The sequence below is a fragment of the Microtus oregoni genome, unplaced genomic scaffold (assembly GCF_018167655.1).
Source record: "Microtus oregoni isolate MIOR12 unplaced genomic scaffold, Mior012 000031F_ref0000149, whole genome shotgun sequence".
Lineage (NCBI taxonomy): Eukaryota > Metazoa > Chordata > Mammalia > Rodentia > Cricetidae > Microtus > Microtus oregoni.
In genome coordinates this window covers 10264531-10284128 of record NW_024543090.1, presented here as the reverse complement: position 1 = coordinate 10284128, position 19598 = coordinate 10264531, and the positions used below count along the sequence as shown (strand labels likewise).

At 44.0% G+C, this 19598-nt stretch overlaps 1 protein-coding gene across 1 annotated transcript in view; it reads right to left on the bottom strand.

Moving 5' to 3' along the window:
* The window catches only part of Lgr4 (leucine rich repeat containing G protein-coupled receptor 4), a 100449-nt gene extending 81305 nt beyond the window's left edge, over nt 1-19144 (bottom strand). Inside the window, exon 1 of the mRNA XM_041678839.1 lies at nt 18534-19144. Coding sequence (XP_041534773.1) covers nt 18534-18718 — 185 coding nt within the window. The 5' untranslated portion in view covers nt 18719-19144. The remainder of the gene's footprint in view (nt 1-18533) is intronic.
* Between the last annotated feature and the right edge of the window lie 454 nt (nt 19145-19598).

The following is a 19598-nucleotide window of genomic DNA, read 5'->3' as shown; positions in this document are numbered from 1 at the left end:
GAACTGCTCACTGAGCAGTCACGTTCTTCCAAACAAACTAAACATTTAAGAGGCTAAAGGGCAATGGAGGCAATTATTGGAGGAAATTTCTAACTAAGCCAGAAAGGAATAATTAAGTCTTTGCATGGTAAATCACATCACCGGGGTTAGCAATGAAGTAATCAAGTGTAAATGGTGACAAAGCCCATCCGTACGACTCATGAAAGGGAACTGAGGTTGTGGGTAATCTGGACTATTGTTGCTTAAATACCACAAAAATTAGTGCTTAAAACTTCATTCATTCACCCTATCTCTTTACAAATGTGTGCACCTTTTGTGGGAGGCAAAAAAAAAAAAATTGGTTAATCTAGCAATTAAAGCAAATATCCTGAGACATCAGAAGCAAAAGTGCTACTAATTCACAGGCAGAGAGAACCACAGTGCCTAGACTGGGTGCTCAGTAATGAAGCGTTGCCATTAGTAAACAGGAAGTGAATGGTGCTCCATCCAGAAGACACAACTGTGGCCATTTAAATGGTAGACCTAAAGTATTGTACTTCCTCTGTTTCAGAACACATTAATGTACATGCACGAACGTACACACACACACACACACGACAGAAACAGACAGAAAGAGAGTCACACAGAGACACACAAAGGCAGGAAGTTGGGGAGAAAGAGGGAAGCCACTTACACAACAGCTGCTCAGTAACAAATCAACTTCAGCGATGCTCTCAGGGAGCAAAACAATGTTGACCCCGAAGCCAAAGGTACAGAGCCTTTGGCTCTACAGCCACACATTTGTTGCCTCACTTCAGAGTGTGTTTCCTACTCCCACTTAAACGGTAAAATCAAGACTAAGACTCCAGGACTCTAAATGGTATGTTTCTTACCACTCATGTTTGAAATACTTTAAGGCTCACTAGAAGCCGCAAAAATACTACAGGAGTCCCTATAAATCTTTCACCTTGCTCTTGCCAATGAGAATTTTACATGTTCATAACGCAGTAGCTAAACTGAGAAGTCTACTTTGGTATAATATATTTCCCAAACTAAGGCCTAACAAGGTTTGACTAGTTTTATATGCCGTATTTTTTTTTTCTTTTTGCAGTACTAGGGACCCAGATGGGCCTCCATGACATACGTCAAACAAGTGTTCTACCACTGAACTCTAACCCCAAGCTTTTTTTTTTTAAATATTTATTTATTTATTATGTATACAATATTCTGTCTGTGTGTATGCCTGCAGGCCAGAAGAGGGCACCAGACCTCATTATAGATGGTTGTGAGCCACCATGTGGTTGCTGGGAATTGAACTCAGGACCTTTGGAAGAGCAGGCAATGCTCTTAACCTCTGAGCCATCTCTCCAGCCCATAACCCCAAGCTTTTAAAACAATTTTTGTTTTGCTTTTTTTGTTTTTGTTTTTCAAGATAGGAACTCCCTAAGTAGTTCAGGCTGGCCCCCTGCCTCCACAGTGCTGGGATTAAAGGCATGTGCCACCACTGGTTTTTTATATTGAGACATGGTCTATCTAAATTTCCCAGGCTGGTCTTGAACTCACTATGTTGCACAGCAGGCCTCATACTGACCATCTTTTTCGTATTAGTCTCCTGAGTAGCTAGGATAATGGGCCTGCCCCCACAGCAAAGCTAGAGATGCTCATTTCTTAACTCACATGTATACTCACAATACTGCCATGTCCATCATCCCGAGGGAATGCCCTACCCCCATCACGCCATCTCTTCCCTAACTGTAGCTGCCATGGATTTGTTCTCCATCGCTATACTTTTGTCCTTCAACCCCCTGCTCTTGAGGTCCACCTATGTATTTGCATGTATCGGTTCCTTCACTCCTGTCTGATGCTCTTCCACTAGTTTTCCCTGCTACACAGATTCCTATTCCTTACATATTTAAATCAAATTGTTGCTGCAGCATGGAGAATAACATTTCTTTCCTTAAACCAGAAAAAGGAGAATTGTTCAATGTCACCACATTGGAGGAGGAACAAGGAGGTCCCGTGACTCCGCACATCAACTCTGGCTTCGTAACATGAGGCTGGGATTTCCAGAGAGGGCACACCTGAGCAGTGCCAGCCAGGGGAGGTTCCATCACTCTCCTTAGGTCCAGAGCCTCCAGCAAGATGGTCTGGGAGAAAAGGTCCCCTCTAGCTGGCACCTGGCCTCAGCAAGAGTATTTACAGAGAAACTTTATAATATATTGCTTTTCCAGTGTTGAAGATGGATTCATATTCCCAGAGATGTTGGCTGATCAATGTTATTTCTTGCAAGCCTACTTTGACAAACCTAAATAGAAACTTCCTTCATCCTGCTTTATTTTGGACAGTATTTAATATTACCAGATCTTAAAAGATTTGCTGTGTTTCATGACCTTTGTCTAATTAACTACCTCCTTCCTTACCCAGCAGGTAAGTGATATGAGGGTGGTGGGGGCATGATCAGGCATCATTCAATTCTGTGTCCCCAGCATCAAATACGACAGACATATAAACGTGCTGAAGCAGTTACTTTTCTAAGCACTAACTTGTTATCTGAGTAACTCTCCTTCTAAGTTGAAGAACACTGATGTTCTATAAATACTGTTCTCAAAGCTCGATTATCTTCTCATTCTCTCTCCCAGTTAAATCATCTGTTGCCGCCCAACGGTGGTGGCACACGCCTTTAATCCCAACACTTGGGAGGCAGGGGCACGTGGATATCTGTGAGTTTGAGGCCAGCCTGGTCTACAGAGTGAGTTTTAGGACAGCTAGGGCTTTTACACAAAGAAACACTGTTTCAAAAAAATCGAAAGAAAGAAAGAAAGAAAGAAAGAAATCATCTGTTGCCTATGAGACCAAGCATACCAGGCCCATAAAGGCTGGACAGACAAGGGGGAAGCACTCACCATCTGGCAGCACAAGCTGTATCAACACAAGTCAGAAAGTCTTACTGGATGCTTGAGATTTACCAGGTCTAAAGAGGATGGACGCCTTTTCTGACATTGCTGTTTCTGCTTCTGCTCTTGACTGCTCTGACGGTTGGGAGCAGTTCTGGGACAGCTGGTAGAAAATCGTTTCTTCCCTCTGGCAGGAATCTGAGCCAGATCAACTACTTCCTTTTCCCCCAGTTTTCCTTCTTCTCCTCCCTCCATCATTCCCTCCCTTTTTGTTTATTTTTTGAAATAGTATCTTACTACACACACAGAGACATTTATGTGTGTGTGTGTGTGTGTGTGTGTGTGTGTGTGTGTGTGTGTATTCCAACCGACCTTGAACTCGTACCCTTCTGTCTCTACTTCCCAAATGTTTGGATTTATATCCGCCAGGTCCAGCTCCAGCTCAGACATACCTCTTTAGAAGTGCCCTCAGAAGGAAGGGAAGTTCCAGAAGTACCAACAAAAATGTGGCATTATAATTTATGTAATTGAAAGTTTTAGTAAAGAAAAATATCAAGTCCACAAACAAGTAGATATGAACATATGCCCTCTGTGTGTGTGTGTGTGTGTGTGTGTGTGTGAGAGAGAGAGAGAGAGAGAGACTTAGAGAGACTTAGAGAGACTTAGAGAGACTTAGACTTTCCCCCACGGACCATCATCATTGGGGGGTGAGGCTTAGAACAAGAGAAGGTTTACATTCTCTGTGCCACACACCCTTCACACCCCTTCACAATCTCCAGTCTAAGTGGCTTTGGACATTTTAAGCAGTGGACCAAACAAAAACCTCTCCAGAAGTAATTTCTACTCTATGAAATGAACACTTCCAACTATCTAAGACACATAAGGTGGGCGACTGGTTATCTGCAAGAAAGCACAGAAGGGCAGTGTTATAAAACTTACTCAACCAAATAACCCTGGCTTTTTTTTTTTTTTCTTTGAGGGAAGGATTGAGTCTCTATAGCCATGCTGGCTTTAGTACTCCAGGTAATCTCCAGGGTCACCTACCAAGTGCTGGGACTGGAGGCACAAACCATCCCTGGATGTACTCTGATCTAGAAAGCCAAACCCAACAACTCCTCTGCAAACCTTTCTCCTGAGCTGCAGCAACAGCCCTCACACAGCACACCCACTAAGTTTCTCCTTTTCTAGATGATCGAGAGCACGTAAAAGAGAGTGTAACTGGAAGATGCCACACGTGAAACACTGCACGCACTGCCTGGCACTCGGTAACATTCTTCCCAAGCAAGTGAACAACAAGAGGATGGTGAGGATTTCTCTGAAAGGCCAGGGAGACCACAAAGCTCTTCCTGGCAATGCCATGTAAGCAAATGGAAAAGGGGAAACACTTCCCGGAGGAAAACAAAACAAAACGACCTTTATAATCAGCAAGCAAATGGCTCTCCAGGACGGCGCTGGCAATCATCAGAACACTGCAATTACGGCCACAGACTCACTCATGAATAGCCCTGCTGCTAAAGGAAAAAGTGTGCATAGATCCAAGCGGGAACTCATGAAGTCTGTAAAATATTAACAGCTTAATAAACATCAGCTCACACTATCAACAAACACAGTGTTCAAGTCAACTAAAGAGTACCAACTAAATTAATACCAAGTTGAGTAAATGAAATGCCTTGGGGGAAAAAACGGCTCATGGGTGATTCACTTTTATGCTGGCCTCCCTATAAAAACATCTTCCACAGGAAGGGCAGGAAATTCCAGGCAGTGAAAGGGGGCAGCTATATGGAAACCATCACACTGCACACTTGGTTTTTTAATCTTCCTCAAGGCTTTGCTTTAAAGGAGCACATCGAGAGACTTGCTCCTTGAGAAACAGAAAAGCGAGCCTGCTAGCAGATCTGATCCTCTTATTCCGTATCCACGCCAGAGAGAGGAAGCTAGGCACAGTCTACCACTGATAGATGAACCTGGCACTATTAAGTGAGGTGGGGCTTTCTTCTGGTGTGCACATCAAAGTCCTTCATTCTTTCAAATTTTGTTTCTTTTATTAGCCTATACTCCTGTACAAAGTAACAGATTTCGTTATGATATTTTCATACACATATGTATTGTACCTTGATTGTATTCACCTTTTCCTTCTGCAGACCAATGACAAGCAGGAGCTTTGGGGGGGGGGGGGGAGTGGTAAGGGAGACTAACAGTTTCCCCCTAAAACATCTGCTATAAATAAAAAACTTCATTTTACACCCAGAGTGCACAGACTTTAACATTAGCTGCTCCAATCAGGTCAGTCTCGCACAAACAGAGATGTGTGGCTATAGATGTGCTTTGGAGCATGCTGTATTTTCAGTCCTGAGTTTCTCTTTTCCTCTAATAATCTAAAACTTCCCGCCATTCTTTTTTCACTTTTCGTGTGTGTGTGTGTGTGTGTGTGTGTGTGCGCGCGCACACACGCTGTGTGCATGCACACGTCATGTGTCATGGCTCACATGTGAACACCCAGGGATAACTTGCAGGAAAGACTTGGCTCTCTCCTTTCACCAGTGGTTCAATGGATGGAACTCAGGCTCTATGTAAGGTGTCCGCCTGCCTCTGCCTCCAAGTGCTGGGATTATAGGCGTGTTCCACCCCCACCGGGCAGCCCTGATCTTTTTTTCGCTATTTTCTCTTATGATAAACTCTCAAATACCCAAGCAAACAACACAGATGAGCAAACTGAAGTATAAAACACCTGAGTTTCCAGACAAACCATCACCCACTAAGTGCGGGTGTTTGAGAAAGTTACCGAATCCTTGAAAATCTTACTTTGCTTAGCCATACAACAGGAACCCGGAAATGGACTTAAATACTTATAGAAATTATAACTAGCACGTATAATATGTCTAATACAGAGGACAGATCCAGAAATTCCTCACCAAATTTCTATTTTTTTTTAAAAAAATCATGTTTTCAAACACACATATCCAAACAATCCAAAGACTTTACTTTTGGTGAAACGTTTTACAATAGGTTGCTTCTGCAGGTGTCTTCAGGGTATCCGGGTAAATGTTATGGATGAAAAGGGATGCTACAAAATGTTCTTTTAGAACTACAAACTTCCAAACAAAACCAATTTTTAACAGGTTCAGCTAATGCTGGATACTAAACTAACTAGGCTCAAATAAATAATCAATGGCAGCCTTGCCATAGTTTGAAGACATTCAAATTGAGACTAACATGTTCCTATAAATCCACACTTAACTTACCCTCGACTCGAGAGCTGTGTACTGCTAGTGGTGGGGCTCAGTCATGCTTGGGAGCTTCACATTCAGGAGGCTGAGGTTGGAGGTTTTTTCCAATTCAAGGCCAGCGTGGGCTACATAACGAGTTCCAAGCCAACTAGAGCTATATATCAAGATTCTATCTCAAAAATGTGTGTCCTAAATAACAAACTGGGCGCTAAAAAAATGAGGGTCAATTTTAACACAGGGATGAGTTTTCTCCTCATTATAAATTCATAATTATGTATTGAAAAGGAAAATTGAGTAGACTCATTTGTGGAGAGCAAAAAACAAAGTTTTAAAAATTTTAGTACTCAGGGCTCTAGAAACAGCTCAGCGGTTCAGAGCACTTGCAGAGACTTGGGTTCAGTTCCCCGCACCTCCACAGTGACTCACAAGCATCTGCAGTAACAGTGTCAGAAGACCCAACACCCTCTTCTGAGCTCCCCGGGTACCAGGCAGGCAGGCACGTAGTGCACATATAAACATCCAGGCAAAACATGCATACACATAAAATGAATAAATAAATATGTATCTTAATTTAAATTTAGCCCTCCAAGGTCAAAAACTTTAGGGAAAAGCTTACCAAGAACTAGAAAGGAGCCGGGTGGTGGTGCGTGCCTTTAATCCCAGCACTTGGGAGGCAGAAGCAAGAAGATTTCTGTGAGTTCGAGGCCAGCCTGGGTTACAGAATGAGTTCTAGGCTGTTACAAAGAGAAACGCTGTCTCAAAAAATAAAAAAAATTTAAAAAAGAACTACAAAAGGATAGAACTGCCCTAGTAGTAGAGCACACTGCTGAGTGTGTGCAAGACCTTGGGTTAAAAACTACAAAAGAAATAACTCTTACAGAAGAGAGTGCGAAAGACATTAACTCCTATGAGCTAAATTGTTATGCAGCTTACACTCAGTTATGATGCCAGGAGCCATGCGAATAACTTTTAGATAAGATGTATAGATAAATTTAAATATTTGGTTTTATGTGGCACTAAACAATCAGCAGGAGATGACATCCCTTAGATAAATCATGGCCATTTGTCAAAGCCAGTCCACAAGCAGGGGAAACAAAGAAACTAGAAATTCAGGCTGGGGTATCTTAGGGACTGGAAAAGAGCTGATGACATGGGCGTCATTGTTTCCTTCAGCAAAGCGATGAATCATCTCATTGGGGGATATCTTGGGCTTTCTTTCATTATTTATTTATTTATCGTTCTATTACTGAGTACCATTTCAAGCAGAGGGGATACTAAGGGCAAGTTCCGAACACAAAATAAAGCCTAGTAAATCCAGAAATTGGCCTACCCTTTCTTTTCCATATTTTTGGCTCCTGTTTAGGTCAGTGAGCCTCTTTACCCTGTAGATCCAGAGAGCATGAAGCAAAGCCCTTCACGCTAGCAGAAGGCTGGTAGTGTGAAGAAGAAAACCCTTAATGGCCCATGCAGCACTGTTAGGCTAGCAGAAGGATGATCAATTGATCTCTTTCTTTGGACTGACAAGAAGATAAACATACACACAGTTAGCCCGCCAGGCATGGTCTACGGGGAATTAAGCATCCCATTCCCTTCACACATCACATCAAATCTGGAAAGACAGAACCTAAATGCCGTGTGTGTGTGTGTGTGTGTGTATGTGTGTGTGTGTGTGTGTGAACATTTCACTCGCTTTCGTGAAGTGGATGATTCAGTGGGCACCCATGAAAGCAGACAATACAACTACAGTCAAATCGATATTAGAAACTGACTTGGTCAAAGCGTGGAATTTCCTTTTCACACAGGTATCCAGGCTTTGCAAGCATGGCTTGCTTACTAGTAGCAGAATCCATTATTAGTATGAAGTGTACCAACCTATCATGAAGATGGAAGCGCTCTGCTGCGTGCCCTCACAAGCCCAGATTGTTTGTAAAGGGCAGGAATGAAACATTCCATATGTTTTCTTTGTCAGTGGCAAGCCTATTGAAAGCCAGACCATACTAGTCTCCCTGCTGAGGGATTGGATTGGGCTATTCATGTGTAACCAGGCAAATGTCAAGATGGCAATGATAAAAACATCTCAAACTTTTTTTTTGAAGAAAGCAACCCAGGGTAAGAAAATGCAAACTGTACTTGAACCACTTAGCCAGTTTAAACAGGTCGTGGGCACTGCAGCCACCGTTAGCTGCATCTCTGGCTTATGAGTCATTTCAAAGCGGGACTTAATCAAAACGTCAGTTTTTAAATTTTCTGAAAAAAAAATCAAAAGCAAACAATAATGCCAGGGACAAGGACACAATTTAGCAGCCAAGCATGTGCTGAGTGCACACACAGTTTAAATCCCAGTATCAAAAATGAATGAAAAAACTATACAGTATTTTAGAAATGACATAGCTGGACGGTGGTGGCGCACGCCTTTAATCCCAGCACTCAGGAGGCAGAGGCAGGCGGATCTCTGTGAGTTCGAGGCCAGCCTGGTCTACAAGAGCTAGTTCCGGGACCGGTACAGAGAAACCCTGTCTCGAAAAACCAAAAAAAAAAAAAAAAAAAAAAAAAAAGAAAAAAAAAAGAAATGACATATCTTTAAAAAGAATGTCATTTCTAAAATTACTTAAGAGAATAAGTGTATCTTTATCTACAAAGCAATACATATATATATATGTATATGTGTGTGTGTGTGTATATATATATATATAGAGAGAGAGAGAGAGAGACAGTAACCAGTGTGTGTGTGTGTGTGTGTGTGTGTGTGTGTGTGTGTGTGTGTGGAGAGAGAGAGCCAGTAACCAGAAAAAAAAAAAAAACTTTTCAAAATACTTCTTAGAAAAAGTTCTAGCATCTGAATATTTCTAGAAAAACAGTTGACAGAAAGGAATAAGACTGTGGCTAAAATGTGAATTCTGAGTTACTCTTAGCCATCTCAAACATTAAGTGACCAAACGAATCTGAGAGACCATAGTTGAGAGAATTCCTGGAGTTGAGTTTGCTCAGTGAAAATCCTCACTGTTGCAAAGTCTGGTTATATAGAGCAAGGTCACACGCTGTTTGCAGAAAGATACTTTGTTTCTCTATTGAGACAGCACCCTGCTATTGATCACCTGTGTCAGGAAAGCAGCATCAAGTCCCAGAGATCAAGGTTAAAAAGTCCTAATTCCTCTGGGTTCCCTCCTCCAAAAAGACGCCATCTCCCCACCATCACAGACCTTCCTGTTAGAAGGTAAGCAACCTTACCTGTAAGACAGCAACATCATTATAAAACACACCTACTAATGTTTCTTCACTGGGATATTGTTAGAAACGTGGTGGTTAAGCAGACTTTTCCACCAGCCCAGTAGCTCACCTATGAAATCTAGAACCAGCTTTCTGACTGATACCCACCCAAAGAGCCAAAGGAGAAGGATACAGAATCTTAAATCACAAACTAAGGGCACACATGTGCAGCTACCTATTAACTCCTCCAAAGAAATGACAATACATGGGGTCCTCACTCTGTGTCCAAGAGACCAAGATAAAATAAAGACCAAGTAAAGACTGGAAGTAAGGCAACCTCCCTCTTTTTCCAGATGCGAAGTCTGAAGCCCCAAGTGATGAACTGACTTGCTTAACCTCTTGATCCCTTTGCAACCCAAAAACTTAAAACACGAACATCATTTCGGAAAGTCTGTTCATGACAGCATGCCTAGCAAAGACGACTGGAACCCTACAGTGACAAAAAGGCAGATGTTGGTGGCACGCCCTTAATGCCAGCACTCAGGAAGCAGAGGCAGGAGGATCTCCGTGAATTCGAGGCCAGCCTGGTCTACAACAGCTACTTCCAGGACAGGCTCCAAATCTATAGAGAACCCAGCTTCGAAACCCACCCCCTACAAAAGGCAGATGATATGACCATGGAACATGACCAAGGAGAGCTGAAAACTAACAAGATAAATGTTCTTTTTAAGAAAAATACTAGAGCCAAGTATGTTGGCACATACCTTTGGTCCAAGCACTTGAAAAACAGAGGCAGACAAACCTCTGTGAGGTCAAGGTCAGCCTGGTGCACACACTGATTTCTAGGCCAGCCAGGGCTAGTTAGATGAGAGCTACAGAAGAGCACGTCTCAAAAAGAAAAAGGAAAAAGAAAAAAGGAAAAGGAAATATTGGGGATTGAGGAGATGGTTCAATGGATAAAGCACTCATACTGCAAACATGAAATGCAAGGCAGAATCAGGGGAACCCCTAGAAGCTCACAGGTCAAGTAGCCTGATAGACAAGGCAGAAACCAGGAAAGCCTATTTGAAACGCGGTAGAAGGCAAGAACAACACCTAAGGTTGTCTTCTACCAGCACACACATGCTGTGGCACATCTGTGCTTTCATACATGCACATGCATACACATCACACACACAGAGAAATTAAAATTAGGAACAATTTTTCAAAATAAGTCAGCAGAAGTATCGGAGAAAAGATAAAAACTGGGTTTATGCTAGGCTGCTAAATGTCAGTGAATGCCAAATGTATCCTATTAAAACCATGGTATCATGCCGGGCAGTGGTGGCGCATGCCTTTATTTAATCCCAGCACTCGGGAGGCAGACGCAAGTGGATCTCTGGGAGTTCGAGGCTAGCCTGGTCTACAAGAGATGGTTCCAGGACAGGCTTCAAAAACTACAGAGAGCCGGGCGGTGGTGGCGCACGCCTTTAATCCCAGCACTTGGGAGGCAGAGGCAGGAGGATCTCTGTGAGTTCGAGGCCAGCCTGGTCTACAAAGGGAGTTCCAGGACAGGCTCCAAAGCTACAGAGAAACCTTGTCTTGAAAAACCAAAAAAAAAAAAAAACTACAGAGAAACCCTGCCTCAAAAATAAATAGATAAATAAATAAATAAACAAACAAACAAAGGTACCAAAATATGTTAAATATACCTAATTCATTTAATATCTGCTTCCTGTGAATCTAACACACACTGTACCAAGAAGTCTGTGAACATTTCCACTATATGAGGTAAGAGAGCTCAATGAAGAGCCAAAGAACACCTGTGACACGTAGAAAATACAAATACTAAATACAACCAGCAAGTAAAACAAAAGGCTGAAGAGTACAGGACAATAACCTCAAGTCCAGAGCTGGCACTACCTAATTTTCCTCTCCCCCAACTACGGAATAGATGCTGACACACTAGGAGATGCTTGCCGAGGTATACCTGGTTCCGGAGATGCTGCCCTCTCCTTCTGTGGAGAATTCTCCTGCACACATGGCGGGGGGGGGGGGGGGGATGTAAATCTAGAAGCTAAGAGTAACTATGTGCTTCCATGCTCCTAAAAGTCGGTGGTGGGTCAAGCCTTCATGAGGTATATACTTTATTCAAAGCTTTTGCTCACACAGAGTACCCCTAAGAGAACCAGCAAAAACACAGAAATTTATCATTGTCATGAACCAACCCCTCGAGTTTCACAGAAGAGACCGCCAACGTGGAAGCACAGCTCCTACTTGGCTCCTTCAAAACCAAAACCCTAAAGAGAGCGAGGATGTTGAAATTCATCCCCCTTAGCTTAGAAACAACTCTAATCTACCTGCTTGGGGGCAGTCTAGATGTCAACTCTTGTACTAAATTATTCTGTGGTCTATGGCCATCACTATACCATGAAATCTAATGTACAGGGAGATTGGAAAAGTTAGACTTGAATCAGTTTTAGGCACATCCCTTAACCATGCCTAGAACCACTACAAAGTAAGGGAACCAAATGTTTGTTGAACTTCAGTCCATTTTCTGGAGAGGGAAAATGTCCCTAAATAGACCTATGAAAACACAGGGGTGTGAACATACCTGGCAATTTTTCTAAGGATTCTAAATTGTGATTTAAATAATGTATCAAAAATACTTTGTAGTCAGAGTATAATGTGATTTCATTCTTTCAATGGTCAATATTAAAAACAAAACAAAAAACATACATTAGTCTTTTAATATAAAACAAAAATCACTCTGAAGGCTGGAGGAAGAGGATCACAAGTTCAAGAGTTCAAGACTGACTTCAGCTACACTGTAAGATCTTAATTTTGTCTCAAAAAATAAAGAAACAAACAAATTAGGAAAAAACCCAGCTAAGAGAGCTCACACCACAGCCCTTTGCTTATCTTGATTCAGAATATGTAAATACGAATTTCATATGAAGGATGGAGCGTCACTGAGTATCTTGCCATCTATTAAATTTGCATCTTCTACATGTCTCATTACTAGCAGACACAACACCAGCTCAGAAGCTAACCATACACACAGCTGCCTCTTAAAATATCTTTGGCCAGCCTTCCCTTAGGAGATATTTTCATATTGTATGGCACAATATGCTACCACAGGTGCATGATTCAGCGTTTGGTTTGCCCATAAGATCTTTCAATACAAAAAATTAAGAAATGCATGTAGGCATATACTTAACATTTCAACATTCATTTCTTGGGCCCCGACTGGTAAAAGAGCACTTCCCAAACCTTAACCACTTGCACCTAAAGAGTTACATAACAATAAATGAATAAACAAACAAATACGGTACTTGATCCCAAATATGGTGATTTAGGGGGACCTAGCGGTTGTGCCTTTATGGCAAACTAAAAAATACCTTAATGTAAAGACATGTTTTACAAACTTAAACAACCCAAACATTGGAAAGTTTAATTGCCAAACCATGGCACACAATACCTTAGCACTTTTAAGAATCTTGCAAGACCCCGCCCCCAAAGCTTAGTAACGTTTGTCTCTGAATGAACACAGTGCATACTGCACAAAAGTATACAGTACTACTTAAAAAAGGTATTTGATCTTGCTACAGTCTTTAGGAGGTTGAAACACCATTAAACAACTACAAACTATAAAATCACGGTCTCTTTCCCTCTACGACCAGTTTTTAACTCAGTTTAGGAACCCACTCACTTTCAAACAACAGACTGAGAGCTGACATGCAGTTTGACCATCAAGTGCTTAAAGATACAAAAGAAATGTCAAGAAGGCAGACAAATTAGCCACTGTGGAAGAGTACTGATTGATTGCATGCCCTAGACATTTCTTCTTCACTGGCAGTATTTAAAATTGGAGTATTTTATCACCTTCAGTCGAGCTATTACAAAAACTGTACTTCACTAAGCAGAAGTAGCCAAAAAATAAAATAATAATAATAACCAAATGAACCAAAAAAACAAAACTTTCTTTTCTATTTATTGAAAACAAACTTTGATACTGCCAAACATGGGCCATCCGTGACTTCTGAGGAACAGCCTGGATAATATACTTATAAACCTAAAACTTTTAACACCTACTTTTACAGAAAAAAAGAGCAATGATGTCCACCATGAATACAGATGTTGGCTTATTCAAATTTTTCAAAGTTGAAGGCATATTTGGTGGGATTTACCTTTTAAGCTATTATATTAACAACCCAATAAAGTATTTTTGTTGACATGAATTGGTTCCCAGGTACAGGAACCAATGCTGGGGCTTTTCAATAATTGCACTACATGCTGATGGAGACAAAAATAAGAGTTGGCCTCAGATTCTAGGATTCACCAAATGATCCTTCCAATTTTATGTTCTACACACACACACACACACACACACACACACACACACGCACACACATACACACCCGCGCGCGTGCGCGTGCACATACATGCACACACACAAATAGAATAAGCTCAATCAAGGAGACCAGAAGCTAAAATCCAAACTGGCAGGCTGTCAGTACTTTCTACCATTATAAAGACGACTAAAATACAAATCTGAGAGACAGACTGACAAAGGCAGAAGCCAAGAAAATGCCTAAACTTGCCTGGATCCACCTACTAAGACAGATCTTTGATCTCTCCTGAGAGATTAAGCTGTCAAATGTTACGTTACAATCCCAAAGCTAAGAGCCAAGTACTTGGACAGTAAATACTTGTGACACCAGAACTGGCACAGCCGCCAGCTAAGCTGCAAATTGTGAACTCGTATTGGTTATAGCAAGTCTTAGGAAGTACAGAAAAAGTAAATCCCTGGTATAAATTCTCAGCACTGTCCAGGCCACAGCTAACACATCCCTGCTTGGGGAGACATGGATGCCCTTTTCCATGGAAGTACTCCAGTCTAATCTACTGGGTAGGTGACTGGCTTGAGAAATGTATAAAAATTAAAATTCAGAGCTAATGGGTATCGCTTTCTGATAGAGTGCTTACCTAGCATGTGCAAGGCCCTAAAGCCCCCAGTTCACTGAAAATTATTTACAGTAAATAGAAAGAAAACTTTTGTCAGTAAGAGTTGTTGCTGTCTCCATTTGTCCAGACAGTAGAAATTAGGGCCCTCAAGGGGTAGGCACATGACTCACTCAAGGTCACTCCAGTGAATTATTGACAGATCTGGAACCCAGCTCCTTGTGTTTCTCACACAATGCTCTTTCCTCTGGTGTAGTTCACTAGTTTGTAAAACAAAGGATCCAAACTGAAAGATGTTCCTATATTGACCTTGCTTTGCGCATAAAAATAACACATCTCTAACAGTGAAATTTGCAGAGAATTAGGAAATCTAAAAAGATATCAAATTTTACTACTAATAGAGTATTAACATCAGATACTGATTACTGATTTGGCCTGTGATGGAGTACACAGTAGATATTGGAAGTCAGGAAAAGAAAATACTTCCAACTGCTATCTGTAAAGGAAGCTGTGTGGTATACTGAAGAACACGCATCTTGGAGAAAAATCTGAAATGATACCAATAAAAGGAGAAGAAAATGCAAATGGCTCTTTAATAAGAACTTCAAAGTCCTCAGGTAACCGTCAGTTCCATAAGAAAGGCTCGATAAAGCTGCCCAGGTACAGACCATGCTCGCTGTGAAGGTTTGAGCTATGACTAATTACATGGAAGGGAGGACATTGAGCAACTTTCTGTACAGTGTCCAAATTAGTGGAACAGAGGGATTTTCCTTTCCAAGTGTTAAGCCATACACACAGGAAACAATCAGGGCCATTCTAGCCTAGCAGAGCGCCTTGCTACTCATGAATTCTGCAACAAGTCTCCATGGCAAGTTTCCCCACACACACTTCTAAACACAGACAAGAACTCCTCCAAGTGAGGGGTGATCAAAAGGCTTCTGCAGCTTCAACTGGAAGAATGTTCCCCTGCTCCTGAGATCTTTGCAGGAGGTCATCCTAACATTATGACCACTGCACCATCCTCAAGTCGAGTAAGAATTACATAAAATCAGCAACGTTGGACAAGAGAATAAGCAGCTGAGATCTAGGTAATCTAGGGAATGCAGTTACTTTATTTTTTTCAGATAAGGAAATTGTCACAGACTCAAAACGATTGTGGAGTGACTTGCCCAAGGCCACACAGTTACTCAGAGGTGAGCTAAGTGGTGATCAAAGGCTCGGATGCACTCTCTTCCAGGAAGCCAAAAATACTGACTTTATCGGCTTAAAGTTAGGAATAATTTGGATATAAAAATCTGTGTCCCAAATCTATAGTTTTCAAACTTTGCTGCAGAAACACAGGGACCAGAAAACACACATTGAAAACTACCCTCCACACCATCAATGCCACTTCATCCTCTTCCCAAGCCTGGAGTGCGGGGTGACTAAGACTGACTTTCTCGCCACACTCGGAGGGATAACCTTGAACCCTTTATGAAAGCCATAAAATAAAATGGACTTTGAGTATTAGTAAGATTATTTAACTGCGATAGGACCACATACATTGTGGTATAAGATTCAAAATAGTTGTTCAGAAATACAATCACTAAAAATGGTATCAATGCAGGAGCCCCATCAAGGATTTTGGGGATTTCATCTGGTTCTGTCCCCCAAGTCTTATAAAGTAGCCTTCATCAGGAAATAGTTTGACAGAACAAGTTTAAACCAACCTAAAGCAGGAACAGCGGGTATGTAATCTCTGGGGCCTTCTGAGTTCTGGACAAAAGGCTAAATGCAGAGAAGTCCAAGTTAGTCAAACTCCCATGGGATTGGTGTCTGGATTCAAAGCACTTTAATGTGGCCCTATGTGCTCATTTATTCACTCCAGAATTAAGTTCCTCCTGTGCACCAGACTCTGTGGACTGAGCCAAATAAAATCCCCGTTCTCTGATGGTCTGTGGTCTCCAAGGTGAGCTGTGCACCCACCTGAGGAGTTGGAGTCACTTGACAAGCCACTGAGGAATAAGCAAGAACTCTGAGAACTACAGTCGCCATCTTAAGGCTTTTGTTCTCCTGTTTGTAATTTCACAAATGACAAGACCCAGAAATTAGGAATGTGTAAACAATGGCATAGAGACTGTAGACATAGTCTCTTAGTGTGCACTGTTCATGGAAGCGGCCATGGTACCTCAGAATGGAAGCCCTGGACTATCCTAAGCTATCCTGTGAGAGCCAACAGAGTACAGAGCTTAGGCATCAAGCCCTAACTCTGCAGAGGCAGCTGGTTTCCTCACGTGTTAAAAGCAAATACACTGTCCTTCAAAACCCTTTAAGATAGAGTGGTTTTATAGTTATATACATTATATATGTGTGTGTGTATGTGTGTGTGGGTGTGTGTGTGTGTATCTACTGAGGGTGAAGTAGAGGGACTGGGGAAAATGAGTTCTCAGCATGTGTGATCACTCTACGAATTGACCATGTTTGACCACTGTTGCTGTTGAGAAACAATGTTATCTGTCCACACCACAGCTATGCGCAGTTACTCCCTAGGGCTCCACGTTAGATAAGGTGTTTCCTTGTCTCCAGTGAAATCTTCAGGTTGTACGTTGCTCTCTAGAAGAGCATGTTCCCAAAGAACATGACAGTACTCCCTGGTTTTAGGTACTGTGGTAAAACAGGTCCTTTTTCTTACAGGACAAATCTTGTTAATGTTTGGGGAATGTACTAAACAAAGTCTTTACAAACAAGTTAAAGAGTGAAATCCTAGTTTTGAGCAAATGTTATTATATATAAAGCTTTCTAAATGGTTCAGGTAGAGTCACCTCTCTTTCTGCCTGAATTCTCTTAAAGTTTCAAAAGGGTTTGAGAAAGTAAAAACCTACCTCCTCTACCAAAGTCTTTTCCTCACTTCCCAACCCTGCTCAAATTTTGCCACTTAATATAGCCCTATGAGCAAAACGCTGCGTGCTTCAAACTGAACTCTTTTGGTGAAAGGTTAAATATCATTGTGAAAGGAAAGGTCTTTCGATGCATAAGTAACACCCGAGACTGAGACAAAAACAAAGACTAGGGTGAAATACTCCCCCACTGCAAAGCCACAGGCCTCAATTCTCATTATCCCCAACCTACAGGGCCAGCGAATACCTTGTCACCACCCACCTGGAAATACAGCGATGTCCTGGCTTGCCTGAAAGGGAGTTTTCCCTTCACAAGATCTGTTATTCCTTTAAAACTGTGTCTATGAGGTCTTTTTTGGTAGCTCGTAGGGAAAAAGGAAGTTTCCTTTGCCCGAGGGCCTCTTGGCCCCTTCCTTTCCAACAGTTCTTCCCCTGCTCCTGATTTAATCGTGCAATAGGCCACACAACACGACAGGAGGAGGATGGAAGGGGCACACAAGCTACCCTTCGCTCAATTCCCCCATTCTTTTTCTATCGCTGGCATTTGCCACCACCACCTCCAGTACCTAGTTCAGATTCCTCCTTTTTCCAGAGATGTTGAAATCGCTCAGGGTCTCTGAGGAACCTGGGGGTCAGAACCATTTGTGTGACTCTTCCTGACCTCAGGCAGCTCAATGAAAGGTTCTACTGGTGAAGACAGGCAGAAAAGGGTAGCCCACCTCTCCCAACATTCTCTAGCTTAGGTCAGCATTCCTTCTTTAAAACGCTTTATGTAGTAAGAGTATTCCCGCCGAGAAAAAGCTGAATCTCCCCTCCTCCCTTGTGCCCGGCGTGTGGTAGTGAGTCCCGAGTGGATCTGGGCTAGGGTGCCACACTGCACAGGCAGGATAGGGCCAAACTGGAAAGCGATTCACCTTCTAAGGTACAGGTGTTTCTTTTCTCCGCCTGTGGGAACCCTGGGGGGATCCAGGTGCTTCCCCATGGAACGTGCCTCGCTGGCAAAGGCAGGCCAAGTTCTAGGCGCCCTCATCCGTGGCCAAAGTTTTGCCAGCCGAACAGGGGGCCGCATGGGGGAAGAGGTCGCGTGAAAGGCTGCCAAGGACAAGCGTTTCCAGCGTCCTCCCTCCTTCTTGGCCCTAGATATATTTTTGAGATGGAAGTGGGGGTGTGATTGCGCCCAAAAAGTCTGGGAAAGAGAAAGCTCCTCGAGGCTCAGATCCGGACTGGCCAAGTCTGAAAAGGCCACCGTTCGGGAAAGGGTGCCAATGCCCCCGCACACATCCACAGGTGATCGGTGCACCCTGGACCCTAGAGCACTGGGGGTTGGGAGGCTGGGGTCTAGCCCTGACTCCGCCCCGCTGCGCCCCGCGAGTCCTCCAGCCCGTAGCCCGGTCTCCCGTACTCACAGCGCTTGGGTGAAGGCGCTGAGCCCCTCCGGCACGGCCGTCAGCCCCTTCCCGGAGCAGTCCACCCGACGGTCGCCGTCGCAGCTGCAGGGCGCAGCGCAAAGAGGCGGCGCCGCGCCGCTGGGCCCGGCCGAGCTGAGAAGCCCGAGGGCGAGGAAGCAGAGCAGCCTCAGCGGGCCCGGCATTGCTGCGGCCGCCGCCCGCGCCCGCCTCTCCCGCGGCGCCTCTCGCTCGGTTCGCCTCGGCTGCCCTCCGCCGTCCCCCGGGGCAGCCGGCCTGCCGGGCTCGGGGCCCGGGTACCGTCCCTTGGCGGTCCGCGTGCGCTCGCTCCCTTCAGCAGTCCGCCGCCGCAGCGCAAGGACGCGGCGCTCCGCAGTTGCTCCCTTCCCGCTGCTCCATGGACGCGCACGGGCAGCCCCGCGGCTCGGTGGCTCAGGCCAGCCGGCCCGGCCCAGAGCAGCTGCCGGGGCCGCGCGCTGCCATCGCCGCCGCCGCCGTCGTCTCCTGTCCCGGGCCTCCTCCAGAAGCACTGCTCCTCAAGGTTGCGGAGCGCAGCCTCCAGCCATGCCGGCCCGGCGCCCCAGCCCCCGCCCCGGCTCTCACAAACACTCCGGCTGTCCGCGATCTACCCGCCGCGGCTCCCGCTCTGTGCGTCCTTTTCCCTTCTAGGGTTGCACGCTCGCCTCCGGAGCCCCCGGCCGCCGGGTTATGCAAATCACTTAGGTACATGCAAAACTAACCCTGCTCCCGGAGCGCCATTGGTCAGGGGACGTCTGGAGCTCATTACTATGCAGACAGGGGAGTCACTATTGGTCAAGAGTAGAGGGGCGTGTTTCTCTGGAGTGAGTGACAGGGTAGTGCTGGTGTTGGTGCTGCTGCTGCTGGTGTGGTGGTGGTGGTTGGTGGTGGAGGTTCAAGTGAAAAACCCTGACTAGGCTGTGTCTGCGTTTCAGGTTGTGGATTGAAGGTAGACGTCTCAGAAGACGAGGAGTCGGCTGGTTCCCTCCCCCACCCAGTCTTTTTCTTCCCTCTGCAGAAATTGGATCTCCTAAATTGGATGACCTG